This window comes from Lithobates pipiens, unplaced genomic scaffold, assembly GCF_037356315.1.
Source record: "Lithobates pipiens isolate NorthernLeopardFrog02 unplaced genomic scaffold, aLitPip1_a1.2 Scaffold_8, whole genome shotgun sequence".
Lineage (NCBI taxonomy): Eukaryota > Metazoa > Chordata > Amphibia > Anura > Ranidae > Lithobates > Lithobates pipiens.
Genome location: NW_027507903.1, coordinates 245,366,467 through 245,392,173, shown reverse-complemented (window position 1 = coordinate 245,392,173; position 25,707 = coordinate 245,366,467). Strand labels below are relative to the sequence as shown.

Below are 25,707 nucleotides of genomic sequence, written 5' to 3'. Positions count from 1 at the left end.
CGGAAAATAGTCAGAGGAACATCCCGGGAGTTTAATTCGGGTGCAGGGGCGATGGTACAGAGCCCTAAAGCCGTGCACAAAAGCCCCCCCAAACCCGAACCTAGACAGGACAGATTCCAGATAAGGCCAGGTGACGCTATCAAACGCCTTATGGATATCTAAGCTTAGCAGTAGCACCTTTTTGGAGAATAAATTGGCGTCCTGAATAATATTAGTGGTAAGACGGATATTGTCTGTAAGTTGGCGAGAAGGGATAAATCCGGTCTGGTCTGGGGATATCAGAGTGGGGATAATATTAGAAAGTCTATTTGCCAATAGGCGGCCAAATATTTTCAAATCATTATTAATAACCGAAATTGGTCTATAATTTTGGGGGAGGGAGTGGTCTTTGTTCGGTTTGGGGATCAAGGACATGTTCGCGAGAAGCATGTCCTCGGGGAAAGTGTGGCCTGTTAAAACAAAATTAAACAATTTCGCCAAATAGGGAAGTAGTTGGGGTGAAAATTTTTTATAATATATAGAGGTAAAACCGTCTGGACCAGGGGCCCTAGAGGGTTTCAGTGATGAAATGATCGTCTGGAGTTCCTCCGTACTGCAAGGGGCATTCAAAGCCAGAGTTTGCTCCTCAGTCAGGGAGGGGAGGGGAAGGCCATCAAGCCAATCTTTAACAGCTAGACCCGGCGTGGGGGTCGGGGCTGCCAACAAGTCCTGGTAAAATTTAGAAAACAGTCCCAAAACCTCTGCCGGATGAGATACCAATTCTCCCCCTGCGTTCCTGAGTTTGTAAGTGTGTGGCGGTCTCATAGTAGCATTCAACTTCCTGGCGAACATCGCAGAAGCCGAGTTACTGTGCAATAAAAATTTAGCCCTTGACCACCTCAACGCCTTCTCCGTCTGCCCAGAGAGAAGAGTGTCTAGTTCCGCTCTTTTAGTCAGGATCTGTGCGAATATGTCAGGGGAATGGGAGTGGCCATGAGTGTGATATAGTTTCGCTAATTCTTCAGTAAGTCTGGAGATGTCATGTAGTCTCTGTTTCTTCTGCGTGGCCGCTATAGAGATCAAACGACCCCTGAGAACCGCCTTATGAGCGGCCCAAAGGGTGGAGGGGGAGATGTCCTCAACGTCATTTAAAGTAAAATATTCCTTTATGTGCTCTGCAATCTCCGCCACCAGGGCCGGATCCGAAAGCATGGAATCATTAATGCGCCACGAGGCCTGGGATGGGGCTATACCTATATGTGCTACCGAGAACGACACCGACTGATGGTCCGACCAGGGGCACGGGATAATACAAGCCTTAGATGAATTAGCTAACAGTACCGGAGTGCTAAATATATAATCCAGTCTGGAATAGCTGTCGTGAGGATGGGAATAAAACGTATAGTCTCTGGCACCCACATTATGGGCGCGCCATGTGTCGAGTAGTTGATGGGAACCGAGCAGACGGACAAGGGATCTCGGAAAGGCATTAGCAGTACTCACCACCCGGCTTCTATCCAGCTTAGAATGTGCCACCAAGTTGAAGTCACCACCTAACAGTAGATGGGGGGAAAGGTATCTGTCCAAAATCTGGAAAAAAGAAATAAAAAAAGATGCCTGCGAGGTATTAGGAGCATAAACATTAGCCAAAGTAATCTCCTTACCATTCAACAAACCCTGCAGGATGATAAATCTACTATGGGGATCTTTATAGACGTGTTTAACCTCCAACCTAACTGAGTTTCTAATAAATATAGCCACCCCCTTAGATTTCGAGCTAAAAGTGGTGAAATAATATTGCCTGTAATGTCGGTCAAAGAAACGAGGGTGATTAGTTTCAGAGAAATGCGTTTCTTGTAGAAACAATATATCCCCCCCCATATGTCTATAATACCGGAATGCTTTCCTACGCTTATGAGGAGCATTGAAGCCCTCTACATTATGGGAGATTATTTTAAGACCCATGACAGGAGGAAGGAGAACGCTATTAATAGGCACAATAACAGTATACTAAAGTACATTTCTGGATGGCAGGGCACCCAATACCAATCTGAAGATAAATTCACAAGTGGTAAAAGAAAAGACAATAAACTAAAAAAACATTTGAAAAGAAAAAAGAAAAACCAAGCATTAGTGAAACACCATGGCTTCGGGGGTATACCAAAGACAAAACCAAACTCGTGGATACCCCCGATAAAAATAACATCAGTCATCAGTCAAGTGGACTCTTAAAGTCCAATGCTCTATTCCGTAGGCACTGTCAAGCTAAAATGCAGTGCGATTCCAGAACCCAGGATCCAAAATCCGGAACCCGAATCTTGATGGCAGCAAAGACCGGGTTCACCAGGCGCTAAATAGAAAGAGCAGGGGGACACCTAAGCGCGAGCAGTGAGAGTAGTTCTGGTGAAAAAGGCGCCAACCATTCATCAGAAAAATAAAACAAGGGTGATTGAAGCATATATCAAAACGGGAATGCGAAAAAAAAAAGGAAAACTAAAAATATTCATGAAAACCAGGGAAAACCGGTAGCATAACTGGTAACTCAACAAAAATTCTCAGAAGAGGGAGCTCACTCATCCGGACGATCTTCAAAGGTGATCACATTTGCAAGTCTCGGAGCTCTTGACGCTGTCGTCTGCGATCTCGCTGTGGAGACGGGGTAGCCCAAATGGGCGAAGGACGAGGGGTAGAAGGAAGCCTCTGAGGTTGCTCTGGAGCCAGCAGGCCGAGTTTGACAAGTAACTCCTTGCCGCCTTGCAAAGTGGTGACCGTATGGGTTGTTCCATTATGAGGGACTTGCAACTTGAAAGGAAACCCCCAGCGGTACCTGATTCTCGCCGTTTGCAGAGCCGCTGTGACCTCTTTAAGATTCCTCCTCTTTTCCAAAGTTGCTGGGGACAGGTCAGGGAAGATTTGAATTCTCACTCCATCTAGCTGAATATTAGGGGTATTGCGGGATGCACGCAGAATTTCCTCCTTGATGAGAAAGTCCTTAAGGCATAATACAATGTCTCTAGGCGGCTTATCCTCAGGGGGTTTGGGCCTCAAAGCCCTGTGAATCCTGTCACAGGCAAATGCGGTTTCCGGGGAGTCCGGTAAAAGTGACATAAAAAGCCTCTTAATGTAAGGAAGCAGATCCGTTATCTGTTCCGGAACCCCTCTCACCCTGAGGTTGTTCCGCCTGTTTCTGTTGTCCAAATCTTCGAGATTGGCCTGCAGCTGAGTAACAGTATCTGAGATGGAGTCATAATCTCTGCGTAGATCCGAGTACGCAAGGTGCAGTTCATCATGTTTGGCTTCCAATAAATCCGTCCTCCCTCCCAGCGCTGCCAACTCCTGTGTCAGAGTGTTAGTAGATTTATGAAGTTCCACTTGGAACTTATTAGCCAGCTTTTCATACATGGCAGAGAGGCTAGCATCTAGCTCTGCCTTGGTGAGGTGTACAGCGTACTCACTGGATGGTGCGGTGGACGCCGGAGGGAGACTTGGGCCTGGCGTGACTGCCGAAGCTTGCGGAGGCTGGGCGCCATTTTGCGACATCCCGCTCTGTTCCCTCGTCCGGAGAAGGTAAGTAGTCAGGGACTTCTGAGTAGTTTTCCCACGGTGAGATTTACGTGTCGGCATGCACCTCTGATTCCCCAAGGGGTGTAGGCTGTAACCGATCGAAAATGCAGGCTGAAATCCCCTCGGGGAGTGATAGATCTCTCACAGGTTCACGGAGCTCTCACTCCATGCGTCCTCTCCTCACCGCGCCGCGCATGCGCCCCCCCGTAAAGTGTAATTTCTTCAGTGCTGTCACATGAAAAAATATAATAAAATATTTACAAAAATGTGAGGGGTGTACTCACTTTTGTGAAATACTGTAAGTTTACTTGGCTAAACGAAATATGCTACTTCAGTGAATCTTTCTAACAAAAAGGATATACTGCATATAAAAACTGCAGTACTTCTCTGCAATGTGTGAACCATGTTTTGTTTCTTCAAAGACCCTGAAAATACAATGGAATACATTTTGATTCACCAGAAATGCATTTAAACATTTAAAAGCCTATATTCTGTTGTGGGCTTAAAACACACAGCACTTTTGTAGCGTAAAGATGGCCAGCTGGCAGGAACCGACTGAATTTTAATCAATGTTTGTCTGTTCACATTCATGAAAAGTTGATCTATCAACTTTTGACTAACAGGCTTGTTGATACAGTGGGGAAAATAATTATTTGATCACCTGCTGATTTTGTAAGTTTGCCCACTTACAAAGATATGAAGGGTCTATAATTTTTTATCATAGGTGTATTTTAAATGATAGAGACAGAATATCAACCAAAAATCCAGAAATAACACATGATACAAATGTTATAAATTTAATTGCAGTTCCCCCAAGCAAAACATGATATAGTACTTGGTGGAGAAACCTTTGTTGGCAAGCACAGAGGTAAAATGTTTCTTGTGGTTAGTGACCAGGTTTGAACACATCCCAGGAGGGATTTTGGACAACTCTTTTTTACAGATCTTCGCTAAATCCTTCAGATTTCCTGGCTGTCACAACTCAAAGTTTCAGCTCCCTCCATACATTTTCTATAAGATTAGGTCTGGAGACTGGCTAGGCTACTCCATGACTTTAATGTGCTTCTTCTTGAGCCACTCCTTTTTTGCCTTGGCAGTATGTTTTGGGTCATTGTCATACTGAAAGACCCATCCTTGACCCATCTCCAGTGTTCTGGCTGAGGGAAGAATGTGCTCATTCAAGATTTTACAATACATGGCTCCATTCATTGTCCCCTCAATGCGGCAAAGTCAGTCTGTACCTTTAGCCGAGAAACAGCCTCAAAGCATAATGTTTCCACTTCTGTCCTTGGCTGGAGGGATGGTGTTCTTAGGGTCATAGTCAGCATTTTTTTCCTCCAAACACAAGAACAACCTCAAGAAGGCACATATACATGCATGCCAAAGAACATCTAAATGATTCAGAGAAGGATTGGGAGGAAGTGCTGTGGTCAGATGAGACCAAAATTTATCTCTTTGGCATTAACTCGACTCGCCATGTTTGGAGGACGAAAACTGATGCATGAGGCCTGCAACAAAACTTTTTAATGGTATATTTAACAGATGAAAAAACAAACAAACAAGATAAGTGTGTTGTTATGGTTTAAATACACCTTCAGGCTGGGTTCACACTGCTGCGGGGGGAGATCCGGATGTGATTCGCACCGCACTGCAGTGCAAATCACATCCGATCTCCGTAGCGATGCGAGTTCAGCCATACAGATAGTATGGCTGAATTCGCATCGCTCCCGCAGCAAACTCGCACGGGACCCTTTTTTTGGTCCGCAGCAGAATCGGATCGCATGGGTGTTCACACCATGCGATCCGATTCCTGTGCGAGTGTGCAGATCGCACTGCGATATGCGGACGGATCTGGGGGTGTCATTAACATTTCATTGACACTCCCAGCCGTTCGCATAGGGCAGTGTGAACTGCCGGCGGGAGGCATGCGATGCAGGAAAACGCAGCGGATTCGCGGCGTTCCCGCATCGCTGTGGTGTGAACCTGGCCTAAATTGTTTGTTACCCTAAAAAAAAGTATCCTGTTCCTTTAAGTCATGTTACACAGTACAGTGTTTGTGCTGCATAATTTGGCCCCCTGTATCACCTTAATCACCTTGCTGAAACTGTCTAGCTATGCCCTCCCCCCTGTAAACTGACCACAGTTTATCATGACTGCTGAGCTCTGACACCATGATCAGTTTACTTGCCTCCATCATCCGCTGCTATCTGCAGCTCTCCTCTGTCTCCCCCCTCCTCTCCCTGCTTGTCAGCTCTCATTAGCGCCACTCTGCTCTGCTCCCCATTGCTACAAAATTATGTGATCTTTATACCATCCCAATTGTTAGATAACAACCTGTGTCCCAGTGTCTGTGCTTGATTAAAAACAAAACAGATTTATAACTGATTTCACAATGCCTCCTGGCGCTCACATGACTCCCGGCCCTCTCCTCCTCTCCTCTCTGCCTTCCTGGCTGATGTCAGTGCAAGTTCTTGGGCCTGTGCGCTGGAGATGTCAGACGGGGAGAGAAGAGAGGTGGGAGTCACATGAGCGCCAAGAGGCGCTGAGAAATCAGGTAGAAATCTGCTTTTCTTTTATAAAGCACAGGCACTAGGACACAGGTTGTTATCTAACAATGGGGATGGTATAAAGATCACATAGTGGCTTAACAACCACTTTAAGTCTTTACTATAGCTACATGAGTGCAGATAAAAAAAAAAAAAAGGATGCTCAATCTTTTTTTTTTATTTGCGCAATCCAGTGCTTCTCTTTGTCTCTCACACCAGCAAGTGCATAAGTGTCTTACTGGATATACAGGTGCATCTCACAAAATTTGAATATCATCAAAAAGTTAATTTATTTCTGTAATTCAATTCAGTTCAGATGCCATGGTCCCCCAAATCATCAAGGACTGTGGAAAACTTTGCATTTCATTTGGAAATAAAGGTCCCAGAGTCTGGAGAAAGAGTGGAGAGGCACATAATCCAAGTTGTATAAGCTCCAGTGTGAAGTTTCTACAGTCAGTGATGATTTGGGGAGCCATCTGCTGGTGTTGGTCCACTGTGTTTTATCAAGTCCAAAGACAGTGCAGCCCTCTACCAGGAAGTTCTAGAGCACTTCATGCTTCCCTCTGCTGACCAGCTTTATGGAGATGCTGATTTAATTTTCCAGCAGGACTTGGCACCCGTTCACACTGACTAAAGTACCAATACCTGGTTTAAAGATCATCGTATCAATGTGCTTGATTGACAATAGTTCATGAAAAAGGAGCCCCGACCAAGTATTTAGTGCATACTATACTGTATATGGATATACTTTTCAGCAAGCCAACATTTCTGTATTAAAAATCCTTTTTTATTGGTCTTATGGTCTTCAAATTTTCTGAGATACAGAATTTTGGGTTTTCACTAGCTGTAAGCCATAATCATTAAAAGTAAAAGAAAGAAATGCTTTAAATATATCACTCTGTGTGTAATGCATCTATATAAAATATACAAGTTTCACTTTTTGAATTGAATTACTGAAATAAATTAACTTTTTGATGATATTCTAATTTTATGCAATGCACCTGTAAATGATCACTAAGGCCACGTACACACGGGCGGACTGTCTGACGGACTTGGTCCGCTGAAACACGTTTCAATCCGCTCGTGTGTGGGCTTCAGCGGACTTTTTCAGCGGACAGTCTGGCGGACTAAGTCTTTCGGAATTTCCGTAATATTGTCCGTCCAAACTTGGTTTCAGCGGACAGTCCGCTCGTGAGTAGGCTAGTTCGACGGACTAAGTATGGCGCATGCTCAGAAAGGATTTACACGGCCGAAGGTTGCATTGCAGTGTATTGGACGTCGTATTTCTAGTCCCGTCGTACGTGCCGTACACATCATCGCGCAAGCTTTCAGCGGACTGTCTGTTCGTCGTGTGTGGTCAAGTCCGTTCATTCAAAAGTAGGACGGACTGTCTGTCGGATTGTCTGACGGACTTAGTTGGTCGGATAGTCCGCCCGTGTGTACGCGGCCTAAGTTATCAGAGATCTGTAGCACTTGCATTAATGGATGTCAGTTCAAAAGCTCCCACAGTCCACTCACCATTCACAAAACGGATCACTGGTAACCACAGAGAACATAAGGGGCAACAAAGGCATGTAATATGGCTAAAACATGCTTTATTATTTCTCCCAGGGTCCACTACTCCACCTTCTAAAACATGTCTGAAATTCTACACCACTAACTTATCCCCAGAAAATTGATTTCCTGCTTGTTTGCTGGCCATAAAATAGGGAATTATATTATTTAGTTTCAACTTTCAATCACAGGAAATCTATTACCTACAGTTTATTTTATTTCTTGGTCCGGAGGGGTTAAACTGGAGGGGTTAACATTTAATAAATATGCTTTTTAACTGCCACTAAAGTGGTTTAGATTGACTTGCTCCACAATTTTTTGTACATTAGGTTGTGCATAACTTGGAAAGATGCAATATTGCTGTGGTTTAAAGTTTTTGATATCAACAAAGTTGGCAAGTGTACAGTCAAAATTTTAAGTAATCAACTGAAATTGTTCTATAACGAGAAAATACATCCAGATCTAATCTTGCCTGTTCAAATATAATGAAAAAGTCAACAATCTTCACAGTGTGTGTGTATATACTGTGTATATATTGATATATGCATACATTATGTATATATCTATATATACAGGTTTTTCTTTTGTTACATCAACTCCACCATTTAATAGCAGAGGTATTATTCACATAAAGAAAACCTTTTCAATTTGATATTCAATTTGTTGCAAGGTGAAATATGTAATATAAATATAGCATAATGTTTTATGTTGAATAATCTTGCATTCCCAAAATATCACTGTATCCCTGGTCCTTATAAGTTACACAGCCCAGGCATTCCTGAGGCCACCATGCCAGCTATTCTCTTTCACTACCATGATAGGATAGTGCAGGAGGGAGAAAAGAGAGGAGGATCTTAAATGGCTTCCAGCTGGACGTTGGCCCCACTCGCCAGGCCTACAGGAAGTGCAAGGAGAAAGTGGAGACAGGAGGGGACAGTTGGCTGTGGGGAAACCTGGAGGCTGCAAGGCTACAGGTCGAGAGCTGGCAGGAGCCTGCATGGGAAAAGAAGGTAGGGTGACAAGGACTGATTAAGCCCCTGGGGACCTTGAACTGATTGAGGACAAGAGGCTGGGGGGGGGGGGGGGGCTTCCGCACGGGGGAAAGCCAAGCTTCAGAAAGTGTGCTCAGAGCAAGCAGCAATGAGAGGGAAACAGTAAAAACTACTCATGGGCGTTAGCATGGAAGCAAGAAGAGAATGAAAAGAAAAAAGTGCTGCCAGATAGACCATAGAGAGAGGAATTGTACAATGAGGAATAAGCATGGAAAAAGCTGCATTGCACAGAGCAGAGAGACTGTTGAAGTGCACAACATGTGTTATTATCATACATTTGTGAATTGGTACTGTCTGGCTATCCATAAGCCAACTGGACACTACTGGAGATCATCTTGGAATACTAGTAGGACAAAATTACAGCAGGGGGTTGTAAATAAGGATTCCTCTTCTAAAAATGATGTTCTTACACAAGCCTCCTGCTTTGGCTGCAACAATTCAAAACGAATGACAGGAGGTGTAAATGCGTTGGACAAACTCCCCATAAATTCTTAAAATATATTATTGGTATACACAGGAAATTAAGGAAGCTCAGTTCCATAGTAGGGATAGTATTTACATAGCCCAAAATGAAACGGCTCAAAACTGATATTGTACAGGAAAATGTAGACAAAATAAAGGTAAATAAAGCACCTGGGCTAGATGATTTGAAACCATGTGTCCTCAAAGAGTTGAGATGTGGTATTTCAAAGCCATTGCTTCTAATTTTTAGAGACTTTTTAACCACTTACGGACCACCCGCCACAGTTAACGTCAGTACATTGAAGAAGAATATCATTGTTATGGCAGTAGCTAGCTGCCATATCCCCGATATCCTCTTTTTCAGCGGGTGGTCCGCTTTCAGATAAAAGTGGTCTCTGCGGAAGATTCACCTCAAAATCACTTTTATCAGCACCGGTGCCCTCCGCCATCAGTAGCAGCGGAGGACATTGAATCTTTCTCCTGGCTTGGTATGGAGCAGTGGCGTAACTAGAACCTTCAGGGCCCTGATGCAAGAAACCATGAAGGGCCCCCCTGAACCCCATCCAGAGCCCTTCCCTCCGAGTCTGGCGGTGGAACTCCAGGGCGTGGTCACAGGTATGACCTTTGTGAGCCCTGTAGTTCCACCACTGGTATCAGTAGTTTTTTTTTTATAATTTTTTTTTAATTTTTAGGTGCCACATTGGGGGACTGTCCCTAGGCAGGATGGGGTCCCCGTCCCCAGAAGAGATGAGGCCCTTTTCTCCAGGGCAGATGAAGTTACTGCCCCCAGGTGAGAAGGGGTCCCAGTCCCCAGGGGAGGTGGGGGTCCCTGTCCCCACGTAAGAAGGGGTCCCTGTCCCCAGGGGGAGAGGGAGGGGGTAGGTAATGGTGTGTGGGGGATGGGGTCCTCTCACTCACCATGACCAAGCTGTAGGCCGCGCACTCATCCATGCTGGCCTGGGCTCCATCCAGTGTGCTGGATGGGCGATCAGCATATCGCCCAGAAAGACCTTTCATCATCTGTGTATGACGGGGGAGGAGGGGGGCTGGCAAACAAGCCTGCAGTGTCCGCCGAGGAGCTGGCTCTCATAGGGCTGCACTGCATCTGTGTGCTTAAAGTTTGTTTACCCGGGAGAAGTATGCAGTGCAGTGTGGGCCGGACTCGGGGGGGGGGGGGCGGGACTCTGGCTGGGGAGAACAGACATCGGACTGAGCGGCAATGCATGGAGCAGGATAGGGGTACTCTGAGGAGCCGGCTGAGGACACAGGTCATGCGGGGAATGCACAACTAAAGAGCAGCCAGTGCGATAGTCGAGCATGGAGCTCTGCTAGTCACCCTCCACCTCCAGCCACCCGTGTGCATGGTCCACTGGTACCCCTAGCTGCCTATGCTGCTGCTGGCCATATGTAGAGGGGGCTGCATGGGCCCCCTGCATCACAGGGCCCGGTTGCGGTCGCGACTGCTGCAACCCCTATAGTTACGCCCCTGGTATGGAGACAAGTGACGGGAAGATGGCCCCCACCCGTCTCCATATCATTGCAGGGAGGAAATGACATCAAAACGTTACTTCCGCCCATAGCTCTTAAAAGGACATTTTTTTATTTTATTTTTATTGCATTTTAGTGTAAATATGAGATCTGAGGTATTTTTCACCCCAGATCTCATATTTAAGAGGTCCTGTCATGCTTTTTTCTATTACAAGGGATGTTTACATTCCTTGTAATAGGAATAAAAGTGACACAATTTAAAAAAAAAAAAGAACAGTGTAAAAATAAAAAATAAAAAAGGTAAAATAAATAAGAAAAACAGATTTTTTTAAACGCACCCCGTCCCGCCGAGCTCGCATGCAGAAGCAAACGTATACTTGAGTATTACCTGCATATGAAAACGGTGTTCAAACCACACATGTGAGGTATCGCCGCGATCGGTAGAGCGGGAGCAATTCTAGCCCCAACCTCCTCTGTAACTTAAAACATGCAACCTGTAGAATTTCTTAAACATCGCCTAGGGAGATTTTTAAGGATAAATGTTTGTCGCCATTCCACGAGCAGGAGCAATTTTGAAGCGTGAAATATCAATTTACTCTGCCTAATATTATCTTTCACAATATAAAAAAAATTGGGCTAACTTTACTGTAGTCTTATTTTGTAATTAAAAAAGTCTATTTTCTCAAAAAAAAAGTGCACTTGTAAGACCGCTGAATAAATACGGTGGGTTCATCCATAGGCCTATTTGTTATCTGTATGCACCTTGCAAATTATTGTTCGTGGTCACTTTTAAGGTCCCGCCCATCAATGGGGGTTCATGTGTTTTTTCTAGAAAATACGGTGTGACAGAAAGTATTGCAACGACCGCCTTTTTATTCTCTAGGGTGTTAGGGAAAAAAAATATATAATGTTTGAGAGTTCTAAGTAATTTTCTAGCAAAAATGGCTGGCTCAGTACCATTAGATTGGAGCAAGGCCAACGTGGTTGCTGTATTTAAAAAATGATCAAAGTATTAACCAATTAACTACACACCAGTTAGTTTAACTCCTGCTATATGACGCCCTCCTAGGATTGTGCCTCACGAGAGGACCTCACGGGCCACATTCCAGCGAGATCTGTCACCCGTTGGGTCTACCAGACACAGAAGATGACAGATCATTATACCAGCTCATTGCCGGTACCATGGGATCCCTGTGACCAACCACAGCAGATCACATGATAATTGCACACAATGGATGGCTTCCATTCATGCAATTTGTTGTGTATTATTGTGTTGATATATGTGATTGGCCACAGAGATAATATGGTACATACAGGCCAATCACAGCCCATCTGTACCATGTGATTAGCTGTGGCCAATCACAGATAATCACAATAGTTAATACTGAATGAATGGATTATATTTAGAAAAATGGTTGCTTATAACAGTGAAACTGTTATAAGCAATTATAGTGTGTAAATTACTATGATAATTCTATATTCCTCTGGTTACAGTATGTAAAAAAAACTCATACAAAAAAAAATGTCATAAAGTAAACAAAATGATTAAAAAATTGAAAAGAAATGAGTACATTGTTTTTTACATACTGTCACCAGTCAGTGCCCCTGATCACCGCCCCACCAATTGTATGATGACGCTGTACTGCTCTGGTGACAGTATGTAAAAAAAAAACATATTTTTTAATTTCTTCAGTTTCCAAAATATTGTGACAAAAAATTACAACTTCAAAAGACTTGCAATGCCACATACTAAATACACTGGACTGCCTACTTTCCAAAAGCAGTCATTTAGGGAATATTTGTACTGTCCTGGCATTTGTGGGCCTCAAGAAGTAAGATGGGCCGTCAATACATCAGGATTGATTAATTTTCAGATAAAACAATATATTCTATAGTTTGTGGACTATAACTTTCCTACAGACTAAATAATATACACTGATTTGGGTTATTTTTTTTCCAAAGAAATGTAACAGAATACATTTTGGCCTAAAATTATGAGTTAATTTATGAGTTAAGCGCTGAAAGCTGAAAATTGGCCTGAGCAGGAAGGTTGGTGAAAGTGCCTGGTATTGAAGTGGTTAAGGATCCCAATGTTAGCAGAGGGCATAGTTGACCTTCCATTGGGCAGTGTTGTAGATAGGGCCTAAGAGCAGTAGATAGGCCATATCATTTACTACATCTTTTGGTGTTTTCTTTAGAGTTATTCTTTACTGTGTTTTATTACATTGTTTTTTACTGGGTCATTTTGCTATTATCCACCCATTGCATTTGGCATATTGTCTTTCACAGACAAAAGGAAGAAACGAGATCCAGGAACCCTGTCTTCAAAATTGTTTTTTTCCTGTGTTTAATATTTTGGGGTTTTTTTGTTTCTAAACACCCCTGCCTCTAAACTCCTCTAAATGCTTATGTGTGCATGGAGACATAAGCTAACATGCGAGGGTGTATAGAGGCAGAACAAAAAAAAAAAAAAAAGGAGGGCAGGATTCATTTATGTTGATGAAATAGTAGGCAATAAAACAGAATACATGAAAATTCACAACATGGCTGCAAGTTAAATAACTGAACTTACACATTTTATACAGTTGTCTTTAAAATATACTAGAAGATCATGCATCTCACATATATGTTGCTCTGGTAGCTCCTTGGTCCATACATCTTCATTTACTAGCATATAAAATTCCAACACTTTTTGTAAAAGACATATTTTTTCAGTGTTCTGTAAGGGAAAAATAATAATATAAAGAAAAGACATAAGGCAGAAGCAGAATCAGGTACCGTATATACATTGTAAAATTAACAGCAAACGTCACAATAAATTTGGTTCTAGGCAGAAACCGATGGAGTGGATCACCTTTCAGCTTCCTATATTTTAGAGGATCAAGTTGAAAGGTTTCCTTGCTGTAGCTAATGTCCTTACCACCTCCCACAGGACAAGCAAAGGTGTTTTGTACTTGCAGCTAGTCTTCCTAATCATTGGTTTATTTTGCATTATTGATATGCCATGAGGTATGTTTGACACCATTGTAATAACCAGAGGCGTTACTAGAACCTTCAGGGCCCCAGTGCAAGAAACAATGAAGGGCCCCCCACCTCACTGGTTTTGGGCTTTTTCCTCTGGTCCCGAGGCCCTCCCCTCTGAGCCTGAGTCTTTACTCCCGTTGTGGGGCCCTTTATTACAATCCCACAGTGGGACCCTTTTACCTGTTCTGCAGTGGACCTCCTTCCTGCCAAGTTGGGCCCCCCCAAAGCAACACAACTAATCTGAAAACTACACAGTACTGATGTCAAAACTCAGTATTTCAAATCACTTATGAATCTGATTTTTGTGCAGAACCTGGTAGTTCAGCCACTGAGTGAAATGCTCTGCAGTGTCATGGGATGGGTGGAATGTTCTGCAGTGTATCACAGAATAGCTGTAATGTTCTGCAGTCTATCATCGGTTGGGTAAAAAGCTCTGCAGTGTATCATGGGTTAGGTGAAATGCTCTGCAGTGTGTCATGGGATAATTGTACTGTTCTGCAATGCATCATGGGATGGGTAAAATGCACTGCAGTGTGGCATGTGATGGGTGGAATGCTCTGCAGTGTTTCATGTGATGGTTGGAATGTTCTGCAGTGTGTCATGTGATGGGTGGAATTATCTCAACACATATACACACACACAGTCTTTCAAAAATCCAGCAGTACAGTACCTTCAATCACAAAGCTGGGTACTGCACTGAAGGGGGAGGCAGAGAGCAGAGCTCTCGGGAAGACACCTCTCCCTCCTTTGCTTTCACTTTGCTGTATGTATTCACTGTCTAACCACACTCCCAGTGCCAATTTGTAGTTCGGCTGATGATGAGGAGTTCGTTCTGACAGGCATTCTCTACCAGCTGCATGGGCCCCCTGGAGCAGGGGCTGTTCGCCATTGTGACCTCTGTGACCCCTGTAGTTACGCCCCTGGTAACAATAAAAGTGTTGAAAAACTGAGGATTCTAAGGGGATACCTCCCCACTGGGGAACCCAATAAATATAAGTCAGATTTCCAGACAAAGGGCAGAAAATCTCCCCATCCACTCCATACTGTGTGACTGTGCTCTTATCATAAGCGTGCACAGCCTATTGCATTAGGGTTTGCACCCCAAAGCTCAAACACACATGTGTGTGTGTATGTATCAGACATGGAAGTAAGTCACACAAGTGCAAGTCACAAGAAACTCTCAAGTCTTAACCTTCAAGTCTCAAGCAAGTCCCAAGTTACTGTAGCGAAAAGCAAGCAAGTCAAGTCGAGTCCCTGCTAGAAGTCAAGCAAGTCAAGTCAAGTCATTTATTTTGGTCAAGTCACAGATCAAGTCAAAATACTGATCTACCCCATTTCCACCTTTAAATGAGTTAAAAGTCAGTGTTCAGGAAAGGTTTTGTTTTATTTTCAACATTGACAAAGCTGCTTTGTGCTTTTTTCTTGGTATATTAAAGAAACACTTTGAATGCCCAAACAGCAGACAAGGAGCAGAACACTTAGCAATTAAATGGGCAAAAAGCCTGGAAAAATTTAGTCCTTGCTGAGGGGGGGGGGGGGCAATAACTAAGTTCAAAGTTTGAACTTCAAACTAATAACAAAGTATTTTAACATCTAAATCAGTGGACAAAATGCCAACATCTGGACACTTGAATGGTGATGAGAATAGCCACTTAAAATGCCACATATGGGGGTGTGCAATGGATCAGTTTTAGGGTTTTAATATACTTTGTAAATAGCACTCTATACATTTATAGTCAGTGGTAGTTGTATCCTCTGCATTATGCCCTGATAAAATAACATTTAATTACAGTGCAAGTCAGTGTGATAATCACTATGATTGCATCAGCTAGCACTTATGTACAAGTTTCATATAAAAACACAATTTTTAACATATGTAAAACAAGTGACCTAATGGACAATTCTGAGTGAGATTCTTTTTGAACCAAAGATGTGGGCTTTATTTTTTGATTGTGCATTGTACTACAGCAGAATTAAAAAACATACTATATAAAAATATACTATGCATATACAATATACTAAACCTAGTATTGACAAGATATCTTCTCTATTAAAGAGGAGGATATGTAGAGGTGGTTGTCCATATAAAAATGGCAGGGATGAGGAACAAGGAAATTACTTCTCACTAGTATATATATATATTACTTATTTATATATTAAATTACTTCTCACTAGTTATATATATATATATATATATATATATATTTATATTATGTTAAATTACTATATATATATATAAAATTACTTTATATTAAATTATACTGTATATTATATTATAAACTTTATGGTTAGGCAGCCGTGTACCTGATCAGCAGTGTCCCGGCAGGCAGCGGCCATTCCAGTATTCAAAAGCCGCACCTCCTCCTCGTCTGTGATAGGCGGAACACTAAATTTCCCAGCATTCAGTGTTCCGCCTATCATGGACATCCACTCATCCTTATAACACAGACGAGGATGAGAGGATTCCGTAATAGGCTGAACACTGCCTGCTGTGAAATTGAGTGTTCCGCCTATTACAGACGAGGAGGCGTGGCTTTTGAACACTGCAATGTCTGCCATCTTTCTGCATGACACGCTGATCAGGTAGGCAGACGGCGGCTTGCAGTTAGTGTGTTAGTGGTGGTTACGGTTAGGGGTAGTGTTAGTTGGTGGTGATAGTGTTATGGTGCCAACTTGCCAAGTCATTGCAAGTCATATAGGCCAAGTCAAAATCAAGTCGCAAGTCAGTAGTGACAAGTCGAAGCCAAGTCGAGTCATTTATTGAATTCAGTCAAACAAGTCGCAAGTCCTCAAACAGGTGACTCAAGTCTGACTTAAGTCAAGTCATGTGACTCAAGTGCTCCACCTCTGGTATATATATATATATATATATATATATATATATAAAAATGTATGTATGTATGTATGTATGTATGTATGTATGTATGTATGTATGTAGATAGATAGATAGATATCAATATATATCTATCTATATATCTCAGTGGACAGTTTCAGTAGGGCAGAGGACAGTGTCAGTAGGGCAGAGATTGGTGCAATTAGTTTATTGGTATTATTTTGGTTTTATTCTTTTACTATTTTATTTTTATTATTTTTTACAATATTATTTTTTTTTATTTTTTTAGGAGCCCCATTGGGGGGAGGGGGGCTTTGGTGTAATATCAACCACCTCCTGATGTCTCACTTTTGAGACAGAAAAAGGGACTTCCCCAGGCAGCAGGGGTAATCTTTGTAGGCACACCTGGCACAACCTGTGCACATGTCTATGGCTCTCGCGTAGGGTAAGTCACATGCTTTTGCATACCCTGAAGTAATGCGTATTACACATGCCAGCTAAACAGAGTAGTGAGAGTGTGAAAAGAAAATGAGTATGTGCTGCTGAGAGACCAAACCCTAAAGTAAACTTAAATTATAGTGTTTTATTCCTGCGCTACCACTGGTGAGCTATCAAATGTCAGGGGCTGCTGCTAGTACCGGAATGGATCACACCGTATCCACTTAATATGAAACTAAAGATATGTTGGTATTGCGCTGCCCCTATATTAAATAACCCTCCGAGGGTGATAAGTATAATGCCTAGTTACACAAATCAATAGTGTAATATAAATAAATATATATATATATATATATATATATAAATATCTACTGAATAATATCAAAAAGTGCAAAGTGCTACATTAAATAAAATAAAATAAACACACCACAGAGGTGATAGAATCCAAATAAATGAAAATCAAGTGAACAAAGGTAAGTAACTAAAAACAGTCTCTTAAAAAATTACTATTTTGATAAAGTGCAGAGAAAATGCAGAAAAAAAGTAAAAGTAAACGCACTACAGAGTCAATTGAAAACCTCCACGGAAACACAACTGCTTCAATTGAGTGTAAAGCCAAAAAACAGTGAATTGATCATAAAGTGCCAAGTGCGCCTTATAAATGTGCAAATAAGTAAACACTCTCCAGAGGTGATATAAGTGAACCACCCTAATAATAAACAAATGATATACAAGAAAATAAGAAAGAGTATACCTAGACCAAAAAGAGGGTACCCTCTCCTGATCATATGAAAATAAACTTTAGAATTAAACAAAAAATAGATATAGTAGTAAACGCACTACAGAGCCGGCTGTAACATACGTTATATCAGAATGAATCCAGCCTCTATAGATTAAATATTCATATTGAAATCCATCAAAAATAAAAAAAAAAATAAAAAGATATAAATATTCAAGTCCATAAAGAAACAACAGTCTCCTTTAAGTGCAAGTGCTTTGTGCAAACTTGTGCAAATTCAACTGAGGTGTGGATCTCCCAATGCTTAATCCCGCTGTGATCACACTTTAGTGGGCAGTGGCCCCTTACCTATAGCAAGGAGGGATTTGCATAAAGGTATATAGATTTCTTTATATGTCTTCTCTCCTGGTAAATTCGGTCACCTTCTCCTTTAAATGTTATTCTGATTGCTCCATAGGACCCAATAGATTAATAGAGAGGTAATACCATAGAGTAGTATTTCACAAATAGCATTTATTAAAAAAATTCATACACAGGGTACTTACACATTAATAGATAGAAAAAGCCTTTTTCTAGTAATCACAGAAAGTGCATCCACAGTCAGCTTCCTTCCCGTCCCTTTATGCGAATCCCTCTTTGCTATAGGTAAGGGACAACTGCCCACTAAAGTGTGATCACAGCGGGATTAAGCACTGGGAGATCCACACCTCAGTTGAATTTGCACAAGTTTGCACAAAGCACTTGCACTTAAAGGAGACTGTTGTTTATTTAGGGACTTGAATATTTATATCTTTTTATTTATTTATTTTTTGATGGATTTCAATATGAATATTTGATCTATAGAGGCTGTTACAGCTGGCTCTGTAGTGCGTTTACTACTATATATATTTTTTGTTTAATTCTAAAGTTTATTTCCAGGTGATCAGGAGAGGGTACCCTCTTTTTGGTCTAGGTATACTCTTTCTTATTTTCTTGGATGCTAAGGGGGTAAGCATGCAGATTGGTGCTCAATTTTTTTAAGGGGATTTTTTTTCAATATCTATTTTTTTTTTTTTTAAATGACAAGTAAATATCCAAGTGTAAAAATATATCACTTAACATCCACCAACTACTAGTACCTTAATTAATCCAAACCCCCTTTTTTTATTACTAAAACCCTGCCATGACTCCCAACCCTATCCCTTCCACTACTCTCTTTAATTGTACATATCTCCCTGACTGCTTAAACTCTCCAGATCTTCCATTTACTTTCAAATCGTTCTATTCCCTCCTCTCCACAAAACCTGAGATATTCCATATTGTAAATCTCATCTACCTTTCTACACCAGCTTCCCATCTTAGAACTTTCCTTCTCCTGCCATTGTCGAGGAATTAACCTTTTAGCTGCATTCATTACATGGGGAACCAATGTTCTCAAGTAATGTTTGATTGGCATTCTTACCCCATGAAACAAACACTTCCATGGATCTTCTGCAATTTCTATATTAGTGATTGCTCTTTAATTACCTGCAACACATCTCTCCAATAAATTTTACATTTTTGGGCAAGTCCACCATATATGGGCCATCGTTCTCACCTCCCCACACTCCCACCAGCATAGTTGTGAGACTTGCTTTTGATATTTATTTGCCTTATCCTGTGTTATGTACCAGCGTGCTAAACATTTGTATTTCATCTTAAACATTTTCCCAAAATCCTGATCTTTCTCTTCCTTCCCCAGTTCATCTTCCCACTTTGTCATGAATGGTGGTATTTCCAGCCCCTCCAATCTCATAAGCACTTTGTAGAGCCTTGAGATCCCCCTCTTTGTTCCTTCTGTCATACATAACCACTCAAATGGTCGTAAGTCCTCCTCGGGTCATACTGGCTGGGGCAGCGATGTAAAAAAATGTTTCAGCTGCGAGTACCGCAATTCGTCTACTACCATGAACTAATTTTTTTGTTTTAACTCCTGTAATGTGTATATTTTACCTTTCCTCATGATATCTTTTAGTTCTGCATCTTCTTTTTTAATCCATTCCCCAAACAATCTCCCTTTCCCCAGTGGAAAAAAGTTAGTTTCTTTTAATGGTATCAAGGGTGAATTAAATTCACATTTTACCTTCATGTGCATCATGTCCCAAATTACCCAAATTTTCTGTGTGATAATGTGTGCATTTTCGCTTATTTCTCTGTACTCAGGTGGTATCCATATTATATTCCCCAATGCAACATTGCTAATCGTATTTCCCAATTTAACCCATCTTTTTTCCTTATTCGCTTTTACCCATTCTAACATGATAGTATTATTGTATTATAGTATTTTTTAATATCCGCCACCCCCAGCCCCCCTTGCTTTTTGTCTTTGTTCAGTACCTCGAGGCTTATCCTCGGCTTCTTTTTCTGCCATATAAACCTGAGTATTAATGTTTTTAATGTATTAAGTAGTAAGTATGCTTGTGGGAGGGGGATTGGCAGCATCTGAATTTTATATGTAATCTTAGGCAAAATTGCTATTTTAAAAATATTAATCCTGCCTAACCAGGAGCGGTGTCCTGTTGCAGTTTTATTAATTTCCGTTTTTATTTCATTCCGGAGCGAAATAAAATTTACTTGGTATATGGTCTCTTCAGATGGTGTTATTTTTACTCTCAAGTATTTTAATTCCTTTTCTTGCAATATAAATGGGAACTCTTGTTAGAATATCTGCATGTCCTGTTTCTTTATGTTAATATTGAGAATCTCTGATTTTGAGGGGTTCATTTTAAAATGTGATACTTCCCCATACGTTTTTAGTAGCTTTGTTAGGTTGGGAAGGGTTACTCTATGTTTGGTAATGTAAAACAGTATACAGTGGTGTGAAAAAGTGTTTGCCCCCTTCCTCATTTCCTGTTCCTTTGCATGTTTGTCACACTTAAGTGTTTCGGAACATCAAACCAATTTAAACAATAGTCAAGGACAACACAAGTAAACACAAAATGCAATTTGTAAATGAAGGTGTTTATTATTAAAGGTGAAAAAAAATCCAAACCATCATGGCCCTGTGTGAAAAAGTGATTGCCCCCCTTGTTAAAACATACTATAACTGTGGTTGTCCACACCTGAGTTCAATTTCTCTAGCCACACCCAGGCCTGATTATTGCCACACCTGTTCACAATCAAGGCATCACTTAAATAGGAGCTGCTTGACACAGTAAGGTCCACCAGAAGATCCTTAAAAGCTACACATCATGCCGAGACCCAAAGAAATTCAGGAACAATTGAGAAAGAAAGTAATTGATATCTATCAGTCTGGAAAGGGTTATAAAGCCATTTCCAAAGCTTTGGGAATCCAGCGAACCACAGTGAGAGCCATTATCCACAAATGGCGAAGACATGGAACAGTGGTGAACCTTCCCAGGAGTGGCCGGCCGCCCAAAATTACCCCAAGAGCGCAGCGACGACTCATCCAAGAGGTCACAAAAGACCCCACAACAACGTCCAAGGAACTGCAGGCCTCACTTGCCTCAGTTAAGGTCAGCGTTCATGCCTCCACCATCAGGAAAAGACTGGGCAAAAATGGCCTGCATGGCAGAGTTCCAAGGAGAAAACCACTGCTGAGCAAAAAGAACATCAAAGCTCGTCTCAATTTCTCCACAACACATCTTGATGATCCCCAAGACTTTTGGGACAACATTCTGTGGACCGATGAGACAAAAGTGGAACTCTTTGGAAGGTGTGTGTCCAAGTATATCTGGCGTAGAAGGAACACTGCATTTCATAAAAAGAACATTATACCAACAGTAAAATATGGTGGTGGTAGTGTGATGGTCTGGGGCTGTTTTGCTGCTTCAGGACCTGGAAGACTTGCCGTGATAAAAGGAACTATGAATTCTGCTGTCTACCAAGAGATCCTGAAGGAGAATGTCCGACCATCTGTCCGTGTACTCAAGCTGAAACGAACTTGGGTTCTGCAGCAGGACAATGATCCTAAACACACCAGCAAGTCCACCACCGAATGGCTGAAGAAAAACAAAATGAAGACTTTGGAGTGGCCTAGCCAAAGTCCTGACCTGAATCCTATTGAGATGTTGTGGTATGACCTTAAAAAGGCCGTTCATGCTCGAAAACCTTCTAATGTAACTGAATTAGGACAATTCTGCAAAGATGAGTGGGCCAAAATTCCTCCAGGACGCTGTGAAAGCCTCATTGCACGTTATCGCAAACGCTTGGTTGCAGTTGTTGCTGCTAAGGGTGGCCCAACCAGTTATTAGGTTTAGGGGGCAATCACTTTTTCACACAGGGCCATGATGGTTTGGATTTTTTTTCACCTTTAATAATAAACACCTTCATTTACAAATTGCATTTTGTGTTTACTTGTGTTGTCCTTGACTATTGTTTAAATTGGTTTGATGTTCCGAAACACTTAAGTGTGACAAACATGCAAAGGAACAGGAAATGAGGAAGGGGGCAAACACTTTTTCACACCACTGTATTATTGGCATATGCCGCCAGTTTGTGCTCTACATCTCCAATCCTGACCCCCCCTATGTCTGGACTTTGTCTGGTCTCTGCCAGAAGTAGCTCCAGCGAGAGAACGAACAACAGGGGGGCAGGGGACAACCCTGTCTGGTTCCGTTTTGCATCTCAAAGGGCATAGACACTTTCCCTTCCTGGAATGAATCCGACCTGGTCCGCATGGACCAAGTTGTTCATTACCGTTTTCATCCTACTCACTAAAACCTTAGCAAATAGTTTCATATCTGTATTTAGCAATGAGATAGGTCTGTAACTTGAACATAGAATTGCATCTTTCTCTTCCTTTGGGATAATTGTAATAAGCGCTGCTAGGGCTCCCCTTCTCATCCCATTCATATACGTACATAATCTAGGGATTAATATTTCCTTGAACCTCTTATAGTAATATATTGTCAGCTCATCTGGGCCTGGACTTTTCCCTGAAGCTGTATCTTTTAGGATCCTACCTATTTCTTCTTCTGTAATGGGTTCTTGTAGCTTAATCTGTCTTCTGAGATGTTATTTAGACTTACTTCTTTCAGGCACATTATCATTTTCTCTCTCCTCTCTTTTTCCTGCTCTAGGGTCTCTTTCTGTTTTACTGAGTACAGTTCTTCATAATATTTTTGAAATACACCTGTTATTCCCTTTGTAGTAAAAACATTTCCCATGTACTACTTTGGATTTTCTCTATATAATTTTGAGGTTTTTTTTCTTTTCAGTACTCGAGCCAGGTACTTCCCCATTTTGTTCCCTCCTTGATACTTCTCTTTCTTAATTCTATTGTAAGTACTACGGATTTCTTGTTCTATTCGCTTTTTTGAATTCATCCCTTTTTATGGTGAGCTCATTATACACTTCTTTCTCTGCTTTTTTTTACGTTGCTGTTCTAAAGCATATGTTTATTTCATTAATACTTCCCTTTTCCTTATTCTTTCCTTTTTTTCCTGCTTCCAGTGCTATCAGGATTCCTCTTATGTAGGCCTTGTGGGCCTCCCACAGTGTCGTCACCATTACTTCTGCGGTATCAATAATTTTAAAGTAATGTTCTAATTCTTTTCTTATCCTATCCTCTGCTTCTTTTCTTGGATTAGTTCTTCGTTTAGTCTCCATAAATTGACCCTGTCTTGGGCCCTACTTATCCTCATTTTCAGAGCATGGTCTGAGAAAGATGTGACTTCTATATTTGTACTAATCACTGAATCCAGTGAATTATGTTCAATCAAAAAATAATCTATTCTTGAGTACGTCCTGTGTACAGGGGAGTGGAATGTATAGTCACGTGTTTTCGCATGTTGTATTCTCCATGCATAGATCAGCTGGTTCTGATGCAATTTCTTTTTTAATAACTTCAGTCTAGCATTCCCGATCCCCTGCACCCGGGACATACTATCCATCTCAGGTTCCATACAGAAATTAAAATCACCTGCTATAATAATTCCCCCTTTTTTGAACTTCATTTGTTTCTCAATAACCACATTTAAATATTTTATTGGGTTCTTATTTGGGTAATAGATGTTTGCCAGGGTGTAATCCTCCTCATTTAGTCTTCCCCTCAGGAACAGGTAATGCCTGCCTCTCTTCTAGCGTGAACCTTACTCCTCTGGCAAACCCGATTGCCACTCCCTTAGCCCATTTTGATTTAGAATCTCCATAGAACCATCTATCTATCATTTGAGCTTAATTTTATAGCTGTTTCGTGGGAGATATGAGTCTCCTGCAGAAAGACTACCTCTCCAGAGAGTCGATTAATTTCTCTTAAAATATATATATTTTTTTGTTTATGTGTTTAGCCCCGTACATTATACGTCAAAAAGTTCACTACGGTCATCTTTGCTCGCTGTACTCCCCTCTCCCAATCCTATTTTCTTTACTCTAGAATTTAAAATTCAGGATAGTTAAATCCACATACTAGTGATTTCTGCTTTGGTGGGGGGTTCAGCAAGCCTAGAGAGATCGGCAGCTTTACAACATTCCTATTTCCAAAAAACAAAACAAAAAAACTCCTTCTTTACCACCAACCGGGAATCTCTAAGGTTGGCATATCCATTCTTTTACAAAATGTGTCAGTTTCTTCTGGGAACCTTAGGGTTGCTGAGCGACCTTCTTTTTGTCCTATTAAACAGGCTGGGAAGCCCCATGAATACTGGCTCCCGTAATTCTTCATTTGTTCTAGTAATGGTTTTAATACTTTTCTCCTTGCTAATGTTTCTGTTGCTAGATCAGGAAATACCTGTAATACTATTTCTTTGTGTTTTGCGAGGTGTTTGGCTTTGAGGCTTTCCCATATCTGTTCTTAATCTTTATAGTTCTGGAATCTCACAATCACGCGATTTCTCTTGTGACATCTGTTGGTTTTCTAATTCTATGTACAGTACTTTTTTCTGTCGTTGCCCTTCCCAACAGTGGGCCAAATACTTTGTCCATTTTATCTTGTAGAACTTCTCCCTGTATGTCAGGTAGGCCCCGTATTCTTTATTTTATTTTTTATATTGAAAAATATAACTCTTGTACAAAATTGGACAGTAACAAAATCCAATATTTGGTTGAAAAAGAAAAAAGCAATCATCATAAGAAACAAAGGCATGAGGAATACGAAGTGGCTCAGCTGACGGTCACTTCTCCCACCACCCCTCACACCCCAAGTGGGAGCCTGCTGTGCAAGGGGTAGCCGGTCAGCCCGCATCCACGAGAAGAGGGCTGTGCATCTTTCCTACCAGGATAATACAAAGTAGTGAGAACCTTATCATTTTATTTACCTGGACTGGTGAAAGCTAGTGCTAGATAGACTTTGGAGACTGCAAGGGAGAGTATGAAAGGCCCACTCTCTCTGTAACTCATTCAGTCCATCTTTTGGTACTGGGACGTTTGCTACAGCTAGGCGATTCGATAGCCTGAATCGGCTCATGATTGACCTGAGAGTAGGGAGAGAGAGGAAATGGGGGGGAAAGAAGGAGAAGAGCAGTCAGAGAAAATATATGGGAGAGAGGACTAGTGGAGGAGGTAAAGAGAAGAGGGAGTAACCTCTCCCGAGCGCTGAGGGTTAGGTCTGGGAATTTAGCCTACCAGGACATAGTAAGGAATCTACTTTCCTAGGGATGTAGAGACACTCCGATGCTTTTAGCCCAGGGTTCCCAGGTGAGTTTGAATTTCTCTAACGTATCCATGATGGTGTTGGATATTTTTTCCTTATCCAAGAAATTTTTTGTTTGGTCAGGTGATATTAGACTGAGGGGGATTTCCACGCTCAAGCTATTGTTATTTTGGCCCCCAGGAAGATTAAGGGGATTAGGGCCTGGGTTAATTTTGGTGCTTCTGGGATTCGACTATTGAGGAGCGCGATAGCAGGGTCTTGTTTCACCGCAAATCCAGTGGATTTGCAGATTAGATTAAAAAATTTTGTTCCAGTACCCTCTAATTCTGGGGCACTCCCCTAGGGTATGGAGGAGGGAACCCAAGTGGCTGCAGACTCTAAAGCATAGGCGGGAGGATTGAGGGTAAAATTTGGTGAGGCAAGTACGAACTAGGTACCAGCGGGACATGTCCTTGAGG

General features: G+C 41.6%; 1 protein-coding gene across 4 annotated transcripts in view; it reads right to left on the bottom strand.

Moving 5' to 3' along the window:
* The window catches only part of LOC143960591 (uncharacterized), a 184,352-nt gene that overhangs the window by 110,061 nt on the left and 48,584 nt on the right, over positions 1-25,707 (bottom strand). For 3 of the 4 annotated variants that reach the window (XM_077469343.1, XM_077469344.1, XM_077469342.1), the window contains exon 3: positions 13,218-13,364. In XM_077469343.1, the coding sequence (XP_077325469.1) occupies positions 13,218-13,364 (147 nt within the window). The remainder of the gene's footprint in view (positions 1-13,217; positions 13,365-25,707) is intronic. The other variant, XM_077469345.1, reaches the window with a different exon arrangement.